At 39.8% G+C, this 20602-nt stretch overlaps 1 protein-coding gene across 2 annotated transcripts in view; it reads left to right on the plus strand.

The window, feature by feature from the left end:
- Window positions 1-20602, plus strand: part of arhgap24 (Rho GTPase activating protein 24) — an 85233-nt gene that overhangs the window by 42359 nt on the left and 22272 nt on the right. Inside the window, exon 1 of one of the 2 annotated variants that reach the window (XM_059358214.1) lies at window positions 7440-7902. The exons of the other annotated variant lie outside the window; for it this stretch is intronic. Within the exon in view, the coding sequence (XP_059214197.1) occupies window positions 7881-7902 (22 nt within the window). The 5' untranslated portion in view covers window positions 7440-7880. Of the gene's footprint in view, window positions 1-7439; window positions 7903-20602 lie in introns of those variants that run through there. 2 annotated transcript variants of the gene reach the window in all.

The raw sequence follows: 20602 nt of genomic DNA on the forward strand, positions 1-20602 counted from the left end.
TCATAGAGGGTAATAAATATGAGAATATTACCCTCCAGGCATCAGCATTTAAGGTTAAGGAAGTTCCCAGTAGAGTAATTGGGAGAGTATATTAATCTATGGCGCTGACACTTCAGTGTCAGGATGTATGGAGGTGGTTTTCAAATAGGCCCCCATGTCACATTAGTCATGGATAACTTCTGCTGCTGTCACTGGCTGTATGTGTGGATATGTGTGCCTATTTGTATAAACAGGTTCAGGGACCACTGGTGCAGCTTCAACTGTAATCATGTTTATTTTCTACTGTATTCAGTTTTAGCATCTGTAGCTTCACTCTGCACACATTATAATGGTGTTTATGGAGTGCCTGAAAGGCTGTGGACTATCTTAATCCCACAATAGGCTCACAGCTTCATTTGCACTTCTATTTATAAGGCATGCTCCAGAGAGAAGCAACCGGTTTGCACACTCTAAAAATCTTTGACTTGTTATTCTATATAAGAATAATATACAATACTTATTTATGCATTTACAATGCAGAGTTTTAAAAACAAACAAACCTCCTGCAACTCTCCCCTCTCTGTCATTAGCCCCTCGTACTAGATGAGCGCAGGCATATACTAGTTCTAGTCATTCATTTCAAACATGCTGATCCTGATCCATTTATATAACAGCAATCATCCTGTTTTCTTTGCAAACTTGAGGGCCTCTAAAGCCCTTAAAAAACTTACTCAGATTTGAGGCTCTAGCTTGCAATACATGTCAATATCGGCTGCAGCAGTGACCCTGTTTACACTTGGTTTTAAAATGTATCTTGAGCGATCGGATCACAAGTGAGACACATCGCTGTTTACACCTGTGTGTATCGTGCATCTCCAAGGGTGTCCAGCTGACCACTTGTGCTCAGATTTTGTGTCTAGCTGTGCCACTTCTGCTAGAAGGTGAAAGTGCCCCGCACACATTTATTGCATCGGAAAACAACAACAAGAACTGGAGTCCCTAGATGCTATCTTGCAAGTAATACCCTTGTAAACCGCCCTTTAGACTGAATCTTCGGCTCAAATCAAGATGATTAAACATCTTGTTTCACTCATACCCCAACAATGTACTTCACTGTTCCTCTCAATTTTTATTGCCGTTGGCGCTCTGTCATCAAAACGACCACCACACGGCCTGGAAGTGTTTTATTGTTGTGTCCTCGTCAGGGACACATCGGTGTTTACTTGTGGTGAAATGTGTCCTAGACCACCTAGGCAAGTGGTTTGAGTGATCCGATCAAAATACGTCTTGGACCCTGTTTACAGTTGTTATCCAATTTCTCGAAACACATTTTAAAACCAAGTGTTCACAGGGACAGGGAGCCTTTGGCTACATTTAGCTGAAGGGAAAGCCATTAGCAAAAATGTTCCTCCATTCTGACACACTTCCTACGTAGATATTGATATGTATTTCATGGCATTTATTGTCAGGTCTCCTTTAGACTCTTATTTTGAAAAGTCTAATTCTCTTTTTTTGGGGTTGCTTTAGCCAGTTGTTATTGTCAATGCTGTAATCGTAACTTTTTCTGCAGGAGTTTCACCATGTCAAGTGACATGCACATGCATCAGCATTTGAAGAACAGCCAGTGGGAAGGCCCTCTCTCTGAAATAAGATAAAGATAAAATAGCATAAAATGAATTGAACAGGAGAATTAATATTACAGCCCAGCCACAGTGCAGATAGATCAAATGCATACAATTATAATAAATCAAGCTAGAGAAGGTTTCAAAGAAAAGGGTCTGGCAGTGCAAATACGTTGTCCAAGATCAGCATCACATGTTAAAGGAAAAGAAAGATGATAAAGCAAATAATAATAATAATAATAATAAAAACATAGAGAAAAAAACGATACAACTAAAATGAAATACACTATTTCACAGCAGGCTCTGCTGTCAGACTCCAAGGAGCACAGAGAGAGAGAGCTCCACCCAGCTCTAATAAATGAAAATGCTCTAGGAAATAACATTACCTCCCAAAGAAAATATATATTAATCCATACACAAGTTTGATCAAATTAATCTGACACAGGATATAAACAAGAAGCAGCTTTCTGTTACAGACTCCATGTTGTGATATATTGATTCAATTAGCAGCTGGATGTATAGTGCACACACAGCTTCTAATGCATCATAAATCCAGGAGGAATAAAGCAGCAGTATCAGGGCATGCAATAAGAGGGAGAGCAGTGGAATTTATGGATATTACTTTGATAAAAATGACAAAGCCGGAGAGGCATGAGTGACAAGACTGTGTTTTCCATATAAAAGTGTCGGCAATCTTCATTTCTCTCTCAAGAATTCGCTTTGTGATATGACATTTTCAGAAAAGGTCAGCAATTGAGCCCCTCTCTGAGCCTCCTCCATGTGTGTTTGTATATGTGTGTGTGCGTGTGGCCATGTTTATGCACATGCATGTTTTCCCAGCATGCATATAAAGTCAATAACCTGCTGTCTGTGACACAGCAGCATATGGCCTCCTGGAGGAGTCGTGGCCCAGCAATCTGCTGCTGTTGACATTTCTTATGTGGGAGCTCAGAGATTCACATCCCTTGTTGTTCTCTTGATATTTGAATTTATGACCCCAGCTTAACGCTTCAAAGGAGCATCAGACGGACATATACAGCAGCTATCAACATCCTGGCAGCATGAAGTGATAAAAAAGTAAACACAAGTTTTTTTTATATTGAATTAGGTCATGATGACAGCCAGTTTTATATGTCTTTATATTCTAAACCCACAATCCAATCACTGTACAGTTTCCTCAGGGAAGATGTTTGAGATTGTGAGACACTGTGTTAACATTTCGGTAAACATACATTGTGTGTGTATTTGGTCCAGATTGAAATATCTCAACAACTATTCGACAGATTGTCAGGAAATTTTGTTCGCACATTGATGGTCCCCAGAGGATGAATCAGACTGACTCTGTTGATCCCCTGACTTTTCATTAAGCGCCATCATGAGCCTGGATTTTTTGTTTTTTATAGGGGAATATCTCAACAACTATTGGATGGATTGTCATGGAAGGTAAAACACAAAGTCATAGTCCCCAGAGGATGGAGTATAATGACTTTATTGCCATAAGCAGGTCAAACTTTTCATCTATCCAGTGCAATATCCCTTTTCAGGTGTCCTTTTTTTCAGCACTGACAGCTATGGCATTGATGGACTATGGAGTCTTGATTCAGTCAACATCTCAATGTTTTATTTTTCGCCTGACATATTTTCAAATTCTTCTCTAAAATCGTCAAACCTCTACTCTATTGATTTAACAGACCAGTCTCATTCCCAGGTCGTCAAATACAGTTTGTCACACCCCTCGGCATCTGTTATGGACGCACTTTCCACCTTTATGTCTGTAGAGACACCAGCTAACCTTTCAGCAAATTAAAAAAAAAAAAAAATTCTTTATACAGTCTGTATGCGACTATGTTTGAAATGACTATAACATGGTTGGACTTTTATGATCCCTTAACTTCTTTATCAACACCATCAGGTCAAAATCTAAAATTCATCCAGTTCTGCAAAACCCAACATTACCATTATCCTCAGCCGCACTTTGTCTTTGTGTTAGAAAATCTTAGCATACTAACACTTTAAACTATGATGGGCAACAGCTTGAAAACTAATTGACACTTCACCCATATTATTGGAACTAAATCTTTTAATTTGAAAACAAAGACGCAGCTGGATCCCAACCGAAATGTCTCTCACATCCTTCCTGTTCAAATATCTCTGCCAGGGAAGTGACTAATTGGACTTGGTGGGAGTTCAAAGTGCTGCTGGTTGATACCAGTGAGGACCAGTTCTCTCAGTCTAAAATAGGACCTCTGGACCCAGTTGGTACTCCTTATTCTGAAAGTTATTTGCAGGCCAGCAAGGCTGCTGCCAAAGCTGAAGCTTGAGTTGGGAGCAGATAATCGAGGCAGTGGAGGATGACTTTTACATGTTTCTTATCAAGTTCTGGAAAACGATTCAGTGTCCCGGAAGGCTATAGAGGACGTTGTTCAGTGTGTCTTTGCAAAGACGGGGAAATGTTGATTTTCAACTGGGGAAAAAGTTGGAAGGTGTAAGAAGTAGTTTGGGAAAGAAACCCCAGCGGACACATCCTTTATTCAGGAGAAAAATGTCTGAGTCTGAGAACATTTCCTTGGCAGAAGATACTGAGATAGTTAGAAAACACATTAATATCAAGGCAGTTGGCATGCATGAAATCTGTCTGGATAATGTTGGAATGTAGTGATTGAAAAGTGTCTTCACTGTCACACAGGGTTTAGGAGAAGCTTCACAGTACTGGCAGAAACTGGAAGCAGAACATTTTGGGGATTGTGTCGTCGAACAGATCGCAGACAACTCAAACTCTGTCCTCTGAAAGCCTGTGACAAGGTGCTGGAAAGAAAACTGGCTGACTGTCAAACGGATTTAAAACTAACAATGTGGACTCCTGTTGGTTTTCAAAGCAAAGGCAACATCCTTTTTACCCTCTCACAGATTGTTGAAAGGTTCAGAGTTTGCTAATCCTGGCTACATGTGGCTTTGTGGATTCAGGAAAAGGTCACTGACCAGGTTTCCCAAAGGTATCATTGCAGGAGGTGCCGCTGGGCTGCAGCAAGCTATTCAGTCATTGTAGACTCAAAGAGGAGATTCTCATAATGATCAGGTTTGTTATAAAGGGGGCAGTGGACTCTCGGAGAAGGAAGCCTCCCTTCTGTGTGGGATTCTGAGTGCTCATTAAGACAGAAGCTCTGGAGAGTGTTTAGTTTGGTAACAGGTGGGTGAATTTTCCAGTTTTTAGAAAATATTTTCCTTTCATGTTTGTCACATCAGTGTTTTTCTTGGTGAACACATGATTTTGCAACAGTTAATAAAGGTCATGCTGTGATTCAAGGCACCCAGCATGACGGTGTTGTGTCGAAGTTTGTTCCCCTGTGGAATAGTGTTTCCCTCCCATAGTTTCCTCCTGTTAAAATGATGTCCTGTGTTACAGTTTAACAAGTGACCTTGTTAACTGCTGACTCAGCTGAATGCGCTGTGGCTGCTCGGAGTGTCCAGCAGCAGTAAAAAAACACCAACAAAACATGTAAGAGTCCTTGTAAAAGCCTTTACTTGAATCAATTGGAAATCTATACTCATTTGTGGTAATCATCAAGGCCAACCGTATTACGAGCAACCACAGGCACTTCCGGCTTAAACACCGGCAGCCAAACGTACTTTTTAATGCAAATTGAACCCAAATTGTCAGTCACATCTGCAATGATTTTGAAACAACCAGTGGTGGTGAAAGTATTCAGATAAAAGTTAACAATTAACACACTGCAAAATTACTCCATTACAAGTAAAAGTCCTTCATCCAAAACTTACTCAAGTAAATGTACAAAGTATCAGCATCCAATTGTACTTAAAGTATCAAAAGTTAAAGTACTCATTATGCAGAATGGACTCATGGACGTTCATTTTATTCTATGTGATGTGAACTTTGAGGTTGTGAGGCAAAAAATAAGCGTTAATCTCATTTTATGTATAAAAGTGAATTAAAAGAGTGCTGCAGGAGTCCTAAAACCCAGAAACTAGTTAGAATTAAGCATCCAGTTCCTTCTTCTCAAAGTCAATGAATGAATATGTTTTTGATTAGATGCCTGAAATAAGTTCTGTAGTTAAGAGATTGTCACCTACGACATAAAATATGTGAATTTTCAAGCTTTTATACGCTTTTAAAATGCAGCTGCTAACAGGTGGCTAAATGAGTCTACAGCAGTTTTCTGGGACATTAAATGGCATCATCAGCTTAGTGGTGACGATGTTAAAGTCATGCAACTGTAGATCATTAATATCCTCACATTTATGCTTCATTATATATCTTATGATATATATGTTGTCCCTCATGTCTGCACACAAAGGATTTTACATTTTACCGTTTAACTGGAAGGCAACAACTTTTTAACAGCAAATAAATATGATTGATGGTTTTATATGTTGTGGTCTTTAACGGCAGTCGGATCAGTGGTCCTCTTATGTGTCTCTGCAATAGCAGAACGTGCAGTTTATGTATTTTAGTGATGGGACCAAAGCTCGTGGGAGCTCACATAATGGCCCAAACTGCACAGTGGATGATGAAGGCCATTTTTCATAAAGCCATGATTGATCAACCACTAAATAGAAAAAGGCAGCTGCAATAACCACACGAGAGGATAACGTGTAGGATGAGTGGACATCCAATGTTGCCTGCTACACTTTTTATATTGTGTATCATGTGGTTGCAAAGTATTCACAGAGCTGTCAGATAATGAAAAGATGATAAAGTAGCAGCTTGTGGTGGCAAATGGTTTCATATCTGAGCTGTGAAGGACAACGAATGGGACATAAAGTGTTGAACGAAACACAACCTTGGAATTTGACCCGTGCATACATTCTTTGTATCGCGAACAGACTCTTTTGTGATGAGCTGCTGATTGAAAAAGTTACGTGACAAAAAGCAGGAGAGCGGGGAATTCAGCATGTCCAAACAATAAGCTGCATATCTTTTGTATGTGGTAAATGTTTGAAATATCCGCCTCACTCTCATGAACGCTCCTGCAAGAGAATTCCAGGTCTTCCTCTCTTGTGCGTTATTATTCCTGTGTGTGTGTGTGAGTAAGATCCTCTGGAGGAAATGCACTGAGGCCTGCAAACAGGCCAAGGAGAGAGGAACAGGACAGGAAGCCTGCGATGCTTACATAACAGCCTTATTGAGGGGATCGGTATTTGACATGTCACATAGCAATGTCCACCATTAGCCTCCCGCGCTAACCCCCGTCCACAACCCCTGCTCCCACATGTATCAGGTTGGTCAGGTCTCAGCGAGGGCACATTTTGGCCTCCTGATGAAGTTTCTGCTCGGCTACTACAGCATGTTTGTCTGTTGGGGGACACTTGACTTGAATGTTCAGACCAGTGGTATGTAAACTGATTTCTGTCTGGATAAATATTTAGATATCTCCCCACAAGACATTTTTCCAAACCCTACTAAGTTAAATCCAACAGGTAGTGCTAAAATTTATCGCCCTCTCGGTTCAAAGGGCCGCTCTTTCGTTTGATGGAAGCCAATGATGTGTGGTTCGCCTTTAAGTCTGGGTGAGATTGAAAAACGATAAGGAGGCTATTAAAGACCTTCCTCCAGCAGGGAGAAACCCCAGTGTCTCAGGGTTTCTTGGCCACCGGTAGCAGCAGCCTCGTCGACCCTGCACGGCTGTATTTATAGAGCGCTGTGGATGAGTCATTTGGCCGAGCGCCCACTCTTCGTTCACCAGATTTACAGGTCCCCACTTTGGGGAGGGCTGCTTGATTTACGATGCGCCCCCTCCCCCTCCACCACCACCTCCCACCCCACCCCTCTCACTTCCTTCAGAGACCATCTTGCCTTCGACTTGCTGTCTCACTCGGTTTCATTCGGCTGCTCTCTCCTACACTGTGACTCTGTAATATGCTTCCTCTGCTCTTTCAGCTCCTTCTGACAGAACTGTATGCAGAGGGAAAGGCTTCCTGAGAGGCAGACAGACTAGCCTTAGCCTGACCTTCCCAAGTGCTGCTGATTGGAGTGTCACATTGACCTGCCTTTGACTTAACGAGATGAAGTTTTAGGTGAGAGAGTTATATGAGGTGGAGGAAAGCGAGAGGCAAAGGAAGGAGGAGAAGGAGAGCAGGAAGGATTGCAGTGAGTGTAGCGGAGTGTGTTTTTGCAGAAACAGAAGGAGATAAGTTTGTCTGTGGCACCGAACAAGAACAGATGAAGAGGTGGCACCGGGGGGCCGGCGGTCAGCAGCGACAGCGTGGCTTTTGCTCCCTAAACTTCCAGCTGAGGAGGGGGCACGTCTCCGTCTGCACCTCATGGATCTTAACTCCAACCCAGGTCTGTCTCTTTACAGAACAGTAATGCATTCTAACACGTTTCATTGCGATGGCGGTGATATTATTAGACTTTGTTTTAAGTTTTAGTTCCGGCTGAAAGAAGGGGTGGAAGGATTTCTCACATAGCTTCAATTGTCTTAAACTCACTCTTCCTTACTCTGTGTTCTTACTGAGGAAGTGTCTTTTCCATGTGCGGTCCATTCATCATGTCAGCAGATGGGTGTTTTACAAGTTACAGTGACAGTATGTTTATTGCAGCTGTGATTTCAGATGAGCAGTTAATGATGCTTACATTCCTGATTTTCCTGCAGACATCGCTGCAGGCTGCTTTTTATTTGCCCACTATACCAACATCTGCAAGCATGCTGCGTGAGTTATTACTCCTCACCAAAGGTTTTCATTTCATTAATGTCTTTTTATCGAGCTCTGTGGAGCTTTATTGATAAGAGGGGAATGACCATCAGTCTCTTGGAGCTTTCTGAATGGATATGATCCATTCATCTTCTGTTCATTTTAATTTTCAATACATTACATTTTCTACGTAGTTGCAATGCAGTTTAATTTAATTTTCACAAAGAAGATGATAATATTTGTTGTGACTTAAAAACACAGAAACATTTGAGCACATTACAGATTTTATAATACCAATAACTGCATTCAGCATATGAAAAAAAAAAGTTCACAGCCTTAAAAGAGTACTCCACTGATTGTACTCCTATAACAATGTTGGTTTCAAAATGGGCAGTTTTAAAACCAGAGATATTGTACACAGATGACCCAGAAGTTCCTCTTCCTCGTCAAAACTACATTTCCCACAACGCAACTTGACCACCAACAGTTTGGTGAGAGGCTGCGTTTCATTTTCCTCTAAAGTCAAAGCTGGGAATGTCATCACACAGAAGTTGCCCACATTTCAGTTGAAAAAACAAGCAGCAACACCAGTTCTAGCCAGGTTAGCCAGATTAGCCATTGTTAGCGATATCACATGACAGTACTGTGTGTACAACTGATTGAATGAGACACAAATAAAACAAAAGTTCTAATAAACTGCTACTGTTGATGCGTCAAGAAGCCATCTTGCATTTTGAGGTCAGAGTTGGTTTCTTCCAACTTTCTGAGTTGGAAATCCAACTTCAGTGGGAATTCCGCGGAAATTCCAACATCCCTGTTCAAATGTAACACACCTCCAAGTCTGTAATACTAGTAGCAACAAATGTTCTCCTCATGCAGAGAAGAATCTGATAAGTTCACATTTGACTAACTCCACATCTTCAGATTGTTCAACTGTCAAACGTGACGTCTTCATTCCCAACAGACACTAAATTACAGTCATGGAAAAAAAATATTAGACCATCCTTGTTTTCTTCATTTTATTGTTCATTTTAATGCCTGGTACAACTTAAGGTACATTTATTTGAACAAATATAATGATAACAACAAAAATCTTTCATAAGAGCTGAATTTAACAGCTGATTTCTAGCCATTTTCCATGGTTTTCTTGATAATGATTTTGGTTATTATCAAGAGAACCATGCATGGTCTAATATGTTTTCAATGACTGTATGTGATGTTCCTCTACAGCCTTAAAAGGTTTTATATTACTGCAATACCAGAGTTTACAGAGTTTTCCTTTAACACTTTCTAATATTCCAAAAGGAGTGAATATAAAAGCAGCAGTCTGTAGCGTTAACTTGCTGCCACGGCAGTGCAAAGATAATAAAGCATTTGCCCTTGTTAAATTACTTCCCCTCATTGTTGCTCTTTAGTGAAAATGCCATTAACCAATTGGGTAATGTGATTGCAAACTATTTGCTGAAATGGAATGCTGCCAGCCGGGTAAGAACAAACCACAGTGACATTTCTCACTAGCTAGTACAGAGTGCATCTCTAGCAGTAAATTCTGAGTTTTCTCATGTTTTACTGCACTGCACCCAACTGATTATGACATATTTCAACTTTAGGTTTAGCCGTTCCTATGTACACTAATAACTTCATAGTATTAAGCACCACTGACATCAGTGAAATGATGTGACTAGGATTTAACCAACTGAGCCATTAGAATAACTTGTATAATAACATAAGCTTTTAAACCACATATGTAGTTTAAAATGCCACCCAGGTGTGGTTGCACCAGATAAGTAGCTTTAAAAAAATCTTGCCAGAGGAAAGAAAATTATGCGAAGCAAAAAAGCATTCTCAAAGCTGGGTCAGATTTCACTTTGCTTGGCTGCTCGAGGCAGATAACAGAGCACACTCCTGAATTCATGGCTCCCAGCCTGCCTGTAAAACCATCCTGGTAAAGATGTTCTCATGCTAAAACGTGAAGCAACATATGTGAGAGGAAGAAATGCGGTGTATGTAGAATGTTGGAGCAAAAATTAGATTTAAAGAGTTGTTGATGGAAGTGAGGAGGAGGGTGAGGTTTTTTATGTGTTTGAAAAGCTGAACTTAAAATACTAAATGTGTATAATGTCAGTCTATGTGATGGTAGGAAGGGCTTTAGAATAATCTGCTGTTGAAATCGCCACATTTCTCGCTCGTTCACTGCTTCTGACGGTAGCAAGTAAAAAGTGACTATAATAACACTAAATGATGGGCAGTTATACTGTTGATCAGCTCTATTTGATATTTAGGTTTTAATTTTTGACTGCAAGTGAAACAGTGTGGCGGCGTTCACATGGTCAGATGGAGTGACACTAAAGGTTCAGAAACATCAATATCTGTATCTTTATTCTCCGTGTCTGTTTTTGGATAGAAGACGATCCTGCCCTGCAGAGGCAAAGTGCAGCAACTATGAAACAATGACTTCAAAGTTTGATTGCTGTCCCAACAAATTAGTACACATATGATAGATTATGGTTTCTGGCTTGCCATGCAATCATTTTTATCCAAGTTAAACCCAATATTCATACTTCCAGTTACAAAACTGTGCATAAATGACGTCATTGATTTCACTACACTTTAACTTAGTAGGGCAGCGTAAATTGGCGAGTTACATACTAGAGTCATGTTACATCGGGCCAATATTGATTGGCAATTTTTTTGTGACTTCAACCATCAACTTTAATATTTACATATAATTCATTATAAAGAGTATTTCCTCATATTGTATTTTTTGTTGTTTCAAGAAACACAATGGCTTTTTTCCCTCCGAATAATAACTATGGATATAAAAAATATCTGTTTCCGTCATATTATTTGTGCTTTTCTTAATAACATATTGTTTGAGTAACTTTTTGAGCAAAAATGCCAAAACTTACCGTTGTCTTATATGTCTTATAATATTGAATAACTTTGGTGTTTTGTACTGTTTAACTATTTGAAAACATCACTTCGGGGTGTGGGAAATCGTCATTGTCATTTATTTTCCAGGTACCAGATGATTAACTGATTAATTGACAAAAGCAGCAGATTAATCAAGACCACTTGCTACTAAAACCATCAACACAATATATACTGTGATCTCTCCAGTTAAATAAAGCAAAAAATAATGTTATTCAATGCAACACTGCGAAGCATATACTCTGATTTAAAAAAAAAAAAAAACTCTACATGAATGTGTGATAACTAAGTAATTATACCAGTGACTGAAGTTAATGACAGCGTTATTCAAGCTTCATAGCACAGGTCTGAATCCAGAAAACTGACCCAACAACATCAGCAACGCACACTCAGACACACAAAGAGCCAACCACATCATCAGCATTTCTGTGTCTCTCCACTTAGATCACCACCAATCTTTCTCTTTGACCCAGCTTTGCCTGCACTCCCCCCTGCACTGCAGCCCTCTCAGGCCCACAGTGCTTCGGCCAGCTTTGTCAGAGAAAACAACGAGGATGTGGAGCAGCAACGCAGACAGGACTGCTGCGATGGCCAAAATGAAAACGTGCTTATCTTGCCGAAGCTGTCTGTTGGCTGTCTAAATAATTAGGCGGCAGGTCAACAGGTTTTCATGGTGCATGCCTCACGCAGATATCTTCAATGTGGGCAGAAACACACTGAAAATATCTGGTACAAAGAGTTTATTACACAGAGACACAGAGGCTTCTGCTTCAGGAACACTTTCATCATTTCTGCATCAGAAATGGTGTCATTTATTTTCCAACTCATCAGTCACTCAGTAGAAATATGAAATGGTAGGAAAGGCTCTATAAGGTGATGATTAATGACTATCTCTGCTTTCTATCAGCAATAATGTTCACCCCGACAAGCCCTTCAATCTCCTCAAGCAATCAAGATAATGAAAATGTTGATTAATGCTTCTATGACATATAAGAGTGAGTTCATTCTGAAATTACTTCAGTTGAATATAATCACAAGAAACATTTTTCTTAAGACCCAGCTGTCAGGATTATTTTTCTTTAAATTTTTGTTGCATCTCTCGTCGAATGTTGCTGGGGGTTTTTTTACTCCTCCTTCGTTGCTTCTTCTCTTTGGTTTGCATGGGGGAAGACAGAATAAGTCACACAATAAACCAAAAGTCGGGTTTCTATAACCCTGTCTGAAAAGTTCAAAGGGCTTACCCAAAGGCCTGGCTGACTCAAACTACCAATTTTGGCTGTGGGGAGTGCAGGTGTGCATCTGCCCTAAGGCCCTCATGAGCACTGAAAGGTGATATTAGAAGGTATTAGTGAGCACAGCAACAGGTACTTTGTCAAGTCCACTCCTTGATTCTTTCTCTGGCCTGGATAAAGGGAGGTTCAGTCCCTTTGCAGAGTGCCAGGATGTTTGTCTTATTCATTGTTAGATGAGGGCTGTAATATCTAAAACATTTGTAAACAGAGAGGCAGATTAAGGTCTATGACGTGTTGTTCTGAAGAAAGAAAAAAGCACTTAATGGGAAGGTTTGGATATTTTCTGAAGTGGAGTTGTATGAGGTACTTATCCATAGTCAGTGTATAACCTACAATAGACACACGCTCAGTTTGGCCTGCTGTAGACATGGGCAGCAGTTAAACATTTTTTAGGAAACTCCCACTTTAAACAAAAATCAGTTAATTTGTACTTTAAAGTAAGAATATTTTCATAACTTTGCTTTTTCCCCAGACAGCCCTGTGTATGTGGAGGGGAAATTAAACTAAATTAAGCCACCAGACTCCATTGACAAAAACAGAAATTTCTACCTTGCAGAGCTTGTGGGTTGTTGATCTACTACTGCTTCAATCATTAAGTTTGTGTACGTTTTTGGGTGACTTTGGTGAATCTGAATTAACTTCCTAAATAACCAAAGTCACACAATAACACAAACAATCCAACGCGTCGAGACAGTAGGCCAGCAACTGCCAACTTCTGCAAGGTAAAATTACAGTTTTTGTCAATGGAGTCTGGTGACTTTGGCGAGATTATCAATGGCTTCAGTTCCCACTGCGTAAAGTCACACAGAGCTGTCTGAGGCTGTAAGAATATTCTACATATAGTGTACACTTTAACTGATTTAGAGTTTTTTAAGGTGGCTAAAATGCATAAACTGCTGCTCCTGTCCTTAGCAGCACATTGCTTAATTCTAGCAGTAGCTTCCTTATCTGCATCTGTGTGTGAGGTTTAGCACTGACAACATCCTGTATCTAAATCATAACAAATTTGGACATTGGACAAACATCGTAGGAGATTTTGGGTCACAGAGTACACAGTGAGTATGAATTCCTGGCATGTGTGATGACCCCTGCATATTTACAGTGTCAAGGCCGAGAGTGCATGATATATACTCTCTTCCAATCGGGGATCTGTCATAGTGAGATATGTTTACATAACCGTAAGGATGCCGACATGTTTCACACATACACACAACATCACATGTGTGCTACAGAGCACACACACAGCACAGGAAAACCCCAGAGAGTTTCAATTTCTTTGGCTGTAAATAAAAAAACATAAATTATCTGACAATATGGTGATGATACCCAGCTAAAGCTGCATTAAAAATGACTGCCAGCTTGACTTTAGAGAGGTTTTTCTCTTGGATCTGTATGTACTGCACCTTTCCAGAAGCTTCCTCTGAAGTATCAGTCTGCTTGTATCACTGATGTAATGTTTCAGCCTCCCAGCCTTGCGTGCAAGTGTTCAAGTGACAACAGCTGCCAGCCCTCACCAAAACCCAACGCTCCTAGCATTTTAATGGGATATTAATCCCCCAGTCAGTAGTCACCGAAGCTGTCAGTGGTCTTAATGGTTCACTCGTAAGGATTTTGGTATTTTAACAAACCTCAAAGTCTCGTCACGCATACTTTAAAAGATGTTTGGACTTAATCTCACGTTGTACTGCAAGTCACCACAGAAATAAACAGGTTGAAGTGAATGTTTGTGGTTTCATACCAATGGAAAAGAGCTTCTATAAATGTCATTTGCGATTTATATTTACAATGTCAGTTTGTGACTGTTAAGACTTTAAAACCAACTCTAATATTAAAGGATCACTCCAGGGTTTGTTTGTTTTATTACATTTACTAAATCACACATTCTTTTTCACTCCATCCAGCCATTTTCCGATGCAAACTGAAAAAACTCAAATTTCCTGGCTTGAAGGCTGCCACTGGTTTCCATTTCAGTGAAGTATGAACACCAACTTAAGGAAACCTGAAACTATCTTAAGATACAGCGTATAACCTGTCATAGTTAACTTGATGGACTGTTTTTTGTCACAATGGAAAAAGAGGAATGAATATAGTAAAGAAAATGCAGGTAAAATGATTCAATTCATTGTACAACTCACTTTTCCATCTGTATTTTAGTCTCTGGTCTTTATAATTATCACACCGAATTGTGTTCCAACACAAACGCTGGACTTTAAGTCAGGTCTGAGCCGTGTTTCCTTTTCCTAAAGTTGAAATTGATTCCACTTACATAATGGTATATTTACAGCCGCCTTGGCAGGACACACAGACACAGCTCTTTATTTAGTTGGCATGAAATCAGAACGGAGACGCTTGGCTTTTTGACAGCTCGGTGACCTCCCAGAGCGTACCGCTTCCCCTGTCTGTCCTCATGACAAGCCATTAAAACTCTGTTCACTCAACAGCAAGGTATCATGTTTGCCTTTCAGCAACCAAAGAATACAGAGAATTAAGAGTTGATGTGGCCATTATTCTCCATTTTTTGGTGCCATTACCTTCTTCCCTATGGGCGCCCGTAGAGGGACAGTAGAGCCAAACAATCCTTGTCCCCTTTGACCTCCTCACTTCTATTCACTTTGTTACTCATTCAGCATCAGATGGTAATGGATAGCCGTAGTAACTCTATGGAGGCTGTGTTCTCCACTAGACAATGTCTTTGGGGAGGCTAATGTTGTGCTGTCTGCCTTCAGATTATGTCGATTGACAGGCAACGACCACCGTGACACCAGGAAGAGAATTAGCCATCGATACCTTACTGGGGGTCAGGTGGAACTGGACACTCAGCACAGATACATGGGAAGATATGACTGCAAAAAGAGGAGTTGTACACCAGCAGCATAGAAATGTATCAGTTGTATGGAGAGTTTAGGATTTTGGGGTATGAAAGGGTAATATTTTGATTATTTTGTACTTTTTATATCATTACAGACGAATATATTATCAAATGGTAGGTGTATGTCATTTAGAGCTGAAACCAACAATTGGTTTCACTATCAATGAATACGTCAAAACCCATAGCTAGTAAATTTGCAATAATCTAGAACAGAAAAAGTAAAACAAAAATATTCAGTTGGAACTGGAAAATGTATTGTGTGTTTTTTAAAATGGTTATTTGATTATCAAAGTACTTAAAGTAATAATCAAAACTAATACTAACTACTATCAATCAGCCAATCTATTAATCACCAAATCATTGCATCTTAAGCATCTTAATGGGACATTTTTGCTGTGTAAAGCTGCAAGCCACCATTGTTATTCATTATAAACTAAGTTGTTTTTTTGTTGTTGTTTTTTGTCTAATTAAGTAAAAGTTAAATCCAATTCAATAATTCACAACCAGGGCTCCTGGGACACTATGGGTACTTCTACACTTACCAGTAACATGGAAATATCCTGGTGTTGTTCAAATGATTTTAAAACAAAACATATACATGTATTGTGTTAACTGTAACTTGAGTGCTTTAGTAGTTTGCAAGTGAGAAGAGAAGTCTAAACAGTTTGCTAAAAGAAATGTGTAGATGCTTACAAAGTAGCTAAAATAATAATTGTCCAATTCAAATAATTAGCTAGCTAAAATAATAAACATTGACTAATTGTATGAAATACAATATAGTAAAATATTGCAGAAAAAAAAATTGGGGGGAAAATAATATGAAATCATGATGAATACAAATTAACACATTAGTCCATTAAATGTCAGAAATATATATTGTTTGTTTTGTTTGATCAACAGTCTGCTGGTGCAATCAGACATAACTTTGTCTACATTAGTTTAACTTACCTATTGTAGTCTGTATGAACTGTTTAATAGTTTTTTTTTTATAAAAAAAAAAAATAATAATGTAAAGAAACATACTATCCATGCGATCATATTAATAATAGCAGAGATAATGCTGTATACGCTCTCACTCCCACATGCAAAAAGTCAATATACTGTCATTATGGTGCTCTAAACAGCTTGAGGTTGAATGTGTTAACAAAGCATTGCAGTGTGAATGGGACATCCCATGTTTGCTTATGGGGTCATGCCCCGAGTCAAACCAGTGGCCTTTCTAAAGCCTTCAGAGAGATCTGCCTATTGTTCCCATTACAGTGTTAAAGAGAACTATGTGAGTTTGTGGGTGAGTGTGTGTGCGTGTGTGTGTGTGTGTGTGTGTGTGTGTAGTCCCCAACCCCCTCTCCAAATCTCACCTCCCTCACCTCACCTCCCTCCCCTCCTTCCCTTTCTCTTTCACACCCTCTCAGCTGTGCTCACTCACTCATTCTGAGCCGGGCCAAAAAACCTGGCAGATCGTCTCCTCCGTCAGGAACTCCCGTCCTCAAGTTAACCCAGGCGGCCGGGACTGTACAACCCACTCAGGGAGCTTTTTTTGTGGACTGCCAGAGAGAGGAGTGTGGGGGAGACATGGAGGTGGTTCATAGTTTACCACAGTATGGATTATGTGATTTACTATCCTCAAATCAAGGTAACAAATGACCTGTCTTATTTGACTTTTTGGAGCTTGTTGGAAGCTTTTTAATCTAATTTTTCACACTTTAGTCTTTACTTTACACTTCTCTGTTGCAACACCAGCTGCACTTAGTGGAGCGATGAGATCATATGGAGGTGATATCACTCATGAATGAAACACTCTGTGTAAACCAAAGATGAAAATACGGTAGCTGTTGTTTTTTAACTTTTAATCCTCATCATCATTCCGCATGAATGAACAAACATTTTTGCATTGTCGCTGCGTGAGTGACTTCCTGTTCTGTTGGAGGTATTTATGATGTGTGGACTTCTGAGAAGACTATCATTAGACACAATATTGAATCTCAACTTGCCCCTGCTTGCATGCAAACAAGAAGACTCTTGCAGACAAGAGAGAACAGACAGTGATGAAGTCATTTAATCCCCCTCTGCAAACACACACACACACACACAGTCACTGGGAGAGTTATGACACATATTTTTGTCATTTGAAGCTAAACAAGGTAGTTACAGTGTCTGTATTGTTTTCTGGGCCAGCTGCAGCTGCTTCCTCCACTTGGCAAACAGCACAATCAAAGTCTGGAAGAACTTAACATTTTCTCCCACAAAATGTATTCCACTTTTCAGGGTGCTGAATATTTTTCAGGTAGTTTCTAATCCTTAAACATACTCCCCTTTTGAACTGCTTGAAATGAAGTGAACATAAGGGTTTATCACATTGTTGGATTGCTTAAAAGTTAGGAAGACAGAATATTTTCAGTTGTCATGGAATGACCATGTCAAAGGGCTTGTTTTAAATTTTGGAAAATGAGCAAGGCTTTCTGCAAAAAGAAGTTATTCAGAGTTATAAAAGAAGATATAAACCACTGTGTTTGTCAGATAAATATGAAGCTACAGAACAGGAAACAGCACAACAACTGAGGAGTCAAGTCAACAACTTGTAGCTTGACTGCGGGGACAAGTACTAGGCTAAGCCAAGCTAAGCATCTCTTGGCTGTATAGTTTCATATTTAACTGACACATTCAAGAGTGGATTAAATCTTATCACCTCACTCATGGCAGGAAGGAGAATAATTGTAATGCCAAATTAATTTCAGCAAGAAGACTCCAAGCCAGTGGTTTTTAAAGGAGTCAGCAAAAGAAGGAGTCAAATATTTACATTTTTATGACGTTTTTTGGAACAACAAGGAAAGAAACAGAGTCGGCCTTTCCGATTAATGATAATTTAACGTGATGCTAGTTTCTATTGACTGACTAGAAGATAAGACCAAATTATAAATTAATAATTACTCAGGGGGATTCCTTAAGACAAAATCCTCTCTGTGGGTTCTCCGTGATCTACTGAGTGTCTATTCTGGTACAAAAAGTGTGGAAACCCCTGTTCTGTTCTAAACAAAGCATACAGTTTGCATGTTCATATGCAAGATTTTAAACTACTGCTCTAGTGGTGTCGCAAGTACAACACCGTGTGGCCTCCTGTGGCAGTGATGGTAAAAGATTAATACTTTTATCTGCACAGAATGATTCCTCAGTGCATCACTCTGCATGCTTTAGAACGGACGCTGCATGTTGTTTTAAAGGACTTACTTACAGAGGTACAGTTCAGAGTGAAGTGTATCGGGGCTCCAGGTATTTGTGAGCAATTACAGCACAGTGGGATCCTTTGTTGTCTCCCACCTGTTTTGAGCCATTAGTTAAAGACCAGTCTGCAGCTGGGTTTGGCCACTTATTAAGACCGGTGGTCAGAACTGGAATGAACAGTTGTCGGCTGTTTGAACTCCACTCAGACAGTAACTGTGACACACACACACACACACACACACACACACACACACACACAGGGGGCAGCTGTAAATAGTGGAAGTTAGAGCTAATTAGCTATGATTCAAGGTTGTCAATGATATGTTAGGGTTTTGTCAGATGTGTTTAATTAATATGCTTTAATTAATACAATGGACATGCATTTTATTTTAGCAATATTTTTCTTTTGTTTGAAGTTGAAACAGGCAACTTTTCAGCTTTTACCTCCCTAGAATTTCCAAGTATACCAAGTACACCGGACACACTGCATTTGTTTTTTTTTTGTTTTTAAAACTGCACAATGGAGACTTTGATAGCATATTTTATGTTGATTTTCATAGGAACAATTAGATCTCCCCAGGCAGGCTGCTGATCCATTAACTTCTAATAGCAACTTGGCTACCGCTAACTGCCTTGCTGCTGTCCAGATCAAGAAATAAGTGTAAGTATCACAATTTAAGCTAGAAACCCTGATCTCAGTGATATGATAAAGACAAGTCAAACAGTAAAACACCTGGCAGGTTTAAATACTTACTCATAAAACTTAGTAGAAAGAACATGTTTTATCACTCTAGTGCTTTGCCTTCTTTTAATCTTTTTGCCAAGTTCAACAGTACTCAGCAAAAGGAAAATAATGTTACCTGGGAGCTGTTTTGTTGAGTTGCCTCTTAGCAAAATGCTCTCTGGTGAGCATGATGCATGTATGTCTAGGGCTTTTATTGTGAAAGGTAGGACTGGAAGGAGTGAGGCTGTAATGTGATTTGCTCTTCCTGTTTTATGCCATAAACTGAGCTTTTATTTTCCTGGGAGATCCAATGGGTGGGAAACAGAATTGCATGGTGGAAGTTAGGCTTATGGAGAACCAGTATAAACACGATGGTGTCATTATTCTTTAGCCATTACATCATGTGACCTACATTCCCATAATGATGATAAGTTTAAGGGAAAAAATGTGTCTATTGCCACTTTAATGCTGTGAACAGTTTTGAGGTTGATTGAATTAACCATCTGTCTGTGGCTTCCTGCATGTTAATAGCAGAATTTAAGTGCAAACTAAGTCGTCGTATTACACTGTAGAGAGTGTTGTCAAGTGAATTAAAGTTGAAATGTGAAAAGGCGTGGCGTTTTCTCTTTTCCTGAACTTTTTTCTTGGGGTCTTAGTCTCAAGGTGAATAAGGAATCCTGGTTTAATACAAGCCGTCCTCTGAAGTCCCAGTCTGCACGCCTCTGTAAAGCTGACAATTGTTCACCGCTGGGTTTATAAAAGTTTGGAGGGGTTGTGTGCTGAAGTGTGGCGAATCGGGGGAATTGTGACAGCTGTCACGGTTGTCTCTTCAGGTACAGTCGAGCTTTAAGTGAAGATCCTCGACTGTCTCTGGCAGCGAACTCCTGCTGGGATTGGTCTCATTTAAGAAGCAATGATTTAGAGCTTTTTTGAGACGCAGTGCCAGTCACAGAGAATTGTGTGGTGGAGAAAAATACCTGCAGGCGGCATCACCACAGCCAGTGAAGAATCTGTCAAAGGGGAGCCTCGAGTTATTTTATTTAATGGACCGATATGGAGAATTTACCTACAGGCAACAAGATAATATTTGAGCTAAATGCTTTTATCTCTCTGCTGCTGATGCTTAATTGACCAAAATCTGGACGGCTTTGAGAGTTGCAGATGACAGATTGAAAAGCTAATATTTGTTCTTCACAGGAATGTGGCCTCACTATTCTGTGATTGCATCTGATGGTTGTTTGATCCTGGAGACAAATCATTGATTGACCTTTGTGTGTGTGACGTCAGGAGACAATGCTGCAGGAGTTTATCTGGG

This window comes from Centropristis striata, chromosome 19 (genome assembly GCF_030273125.1).
Source record: "Centropristis striata isolate RG_2023a ecotype Rhode Island chromosome 19, C.striata_1.0, whole genome shotgun sequence".
In the NCBI taxonomy this organism is placed as follows: domain Eukaryota; kingdom Metazoa; phylum Chordata; class Actinopteri; order Perciformes; family Serranidae; genus Centropristis; species Centropristis striata.